We start from the raw sequence: 2,562 nt of genomic DNA on the forward strand, positions 1-2,562 counted from the left end.
TAAATGGTTTTATATTTTACATATACATATTGTATTTTTAGGAACAGCAGCTTGCCCAAATTCAGTTTTTCATTGTACAAATGCAGGACATAGACCAAAGGAAATCCCTTCTTCATGGGTAAATGATGGAATATGTGGTAAGTTTGAAAAATAGTCAAAATTAACATATGTACAAAGAAATATGTAAGGAATAAGTTATTTTGTTAGTGGATTTTGTATATCTGATTTTACTACTAATTTCTGAATTCTAAAGAAGGAAATATTCAAGTACAAATGAAATTTCTTGTAAAAAATATTTTTGAATAGCTGTTATTACATGCTTTTGTTAAAATATATTTTTATAACATACAAATTATATTCGAAATGGATATATAAATGTATTAGATTTTAAAATCATTGAAATTTTAATTTTCTTAATATAAATGTTACTTGTTAAATAAAACATTCATTAAATTCTCTTAAGATATTTTAAAGTTTTTGATTTTTTTAGCCACAGCATAGCAGCTCATAGAATGGCTCTAAATTTTTTTTTCAAGTATAAACTTTTAGCTCATTGCTTCACCACTCAGGAGGTCAAACCCTTTTGACTGATGCATTTGACCATGCCAAAGGTCTCATGGATTAATTTAATCTAATCCTGCCAAAAAGAATTTCAAGTGCTGTGGCTATTGAGGATTTCCTCTTGTTTTTAATAATGTTTAGTGTTTTGTTTTCCATAATTTCAGGATTGTGTATTTCTTTCATCTCTGAAACATTTGATTCATTAATGGTGTTCCATATATCTGAAAGTTGCATATGGTTTGTACTTCTAGATTGTTGTGATACGAGTGACGAATATAATAGCAGTTCTGATTGTGTAAATGATTGCATGTAAGTATATTAGATATTTTATAAGCTTTAAATGCTAGTTCAGTTGATCTAAGTGTCCGTAACTTTATATAAAAGACATAAATAGAAGCAGAATATGCTAGTTAATGTAAGTTATGTGCATGAAGAACATCAGAAAGTAATAATGTAGCACAAATTCATCATTTCTTTAGAATAAAATATAATAACTGATACAAGTCCGTGTACTTTTGCAGAGCATGGTATAATAACTTAGCTTTTATTTTATTGATATTGAGGGCATGTGAAAAAAATGGTTATATTTATTGTAAAACATAGCCTTTAAGAAAAGAAAGATAAAGATGTGGTGAAGTACTTTAAGCTTCCCTGAAAAATAGTCCAGCAATAAACTAAATTAAAAGAAACCAGGTATAAAAGGGTTAACAATCAAAATTGTGAAGATAATTGAAGTCCTGGTGGCAAATATGCATTTAAAGAAGAAGAATTAAGTAATATTAAAGTTATTTCATATTTTCACACTGTTCCTTTTACTGTATATTAATTAGTGTTAGGGTAACAAAGAATAGCAGATAAAAAGCTTTAGTGGAAAAATAACTTGATGTTTATCTAGTTATAAGAGGTTATGCAAAAGAAACACAAAAACTTTAAAAAGATGAAAATAAGTATTTTTATTCTTAATGTTTACTCTGACTTATGCAGTAAAGGCTTCATAAATTCAAAGAAAATCTTTCGTAGGAATACCTTGTTAAAGAATTTGAATCTTTATATACAACAGACTTATGTTTGCTAAAAGCTTGACATATTTTGTGATGATATATTTAATAAATTCAGAATTAAAGTATTTGTAGTTTTACACTTCCCAAGGTGGGTCAAAGTGACTCGCTTTCTTTGGAAAGAGTTAATGGCTTGGATCCGGTAAGTTATTCTGTATACAATATTACAATGTTCTAAATAGTTCCATGTGACATTTTCAATCTTCTAAACAGCTGTCAGTTAACGAACCTTTAATCAAACAGTGTTCTTTTTTTATGGTATCAGTTTTATTGAATTACTTTTCTACATTTTTTCATATTGTAGTAGTCTATCTTTATGAATCAAATATGGCTTATGGTTGGTGATACATACTTTCTTTTAAGATAATTAAAAAGCATTAGAATACCCCAATTACAAAATCTTGGATAAATAACTGTTGAATTGTAGCTTGTACATTTTCAAAATTATGAATTGTTTTGATTATTTAAAAATATCTCCAATTCTTTTGTAATGTGTCCTAATTTTTTAAGGTAACTAAAATAGTTATGGTCCTGAAATTGCAAATGAAATTGAACAGAAGACCAGAACAGGATGTGGTTTTTTAGTAGTAAAATATGAGTATGTATTATTAATGAGTGAAAAATATTACAATAATGCAAGGTATTTCATTTTAAGAGAACTTGGAAGAATAGCTAGAGAAGAAGCTAAAAGACAAAGAGAACTATTAGATAAAGGATACAACTTGCGATTAGAACTTAGTAAACAAGGAAGGGAAAAAAGAGAAGAGTATAAGGTAAGTTTTTGAGAGCTTTTCATCACTCTATGAAAATGAACACCTTGCTTTAGTCCATTATATACTGCTATTTTATCTGTATGTATTCTGGTGGCTATATATCATCTTTTATGACCTTTTGCCAAGTACACCAGTATAATCTTAACTAAAAAAAAATCCCCCCCCCCCCA

The 2,562-nt window shown here is 27.9% G+C and overlaps 1 protein-coding gene across 1 annotated transcript in view; it reads left to right on the top strand.

Annotated features, from left to right (window-relative positions):
- Positions 1-37: 37 nt before the first annotated feature.
- Positions 38-2,562, top strand: part of LOC106466416 (glucosidase 2 subunit beta-like) — a gene marked incomplete at its 5' end in the record, with an annotated part of 34,307 nt that continues 31,782 nt past the window's right edge. Inside the window, 3 exons of the mRNA XM_013926704.2 lie at positions 38-137; positions 813-870; positions 2,275-2,392. Of these exons, the coding sequence (XP_013782158.1) occupies positions 38-137; positions 813-870; positions 2,275-2,392 (276 nt within the window). The remainder of the gene's footprint in view (positions 138-812; positions 871-2,274; positions 2,393-2,562) is intronic.

This window comes from Limulus polyphemus, unplaced genomic scaffold (assembly GCF_000517525.1).
Source record: "Limulus polyphemus unplaced genomic scaffold, Limulus_polyphemus-2.1.2 Scaffold2252, whole genome shotgun sequence".
Lineage (NCBI taxonomy): Eukaryota > Metazoa > Arthropoda > Merostomata > Xiphosura > Limulidae > Limulus > Limulus polyphemus.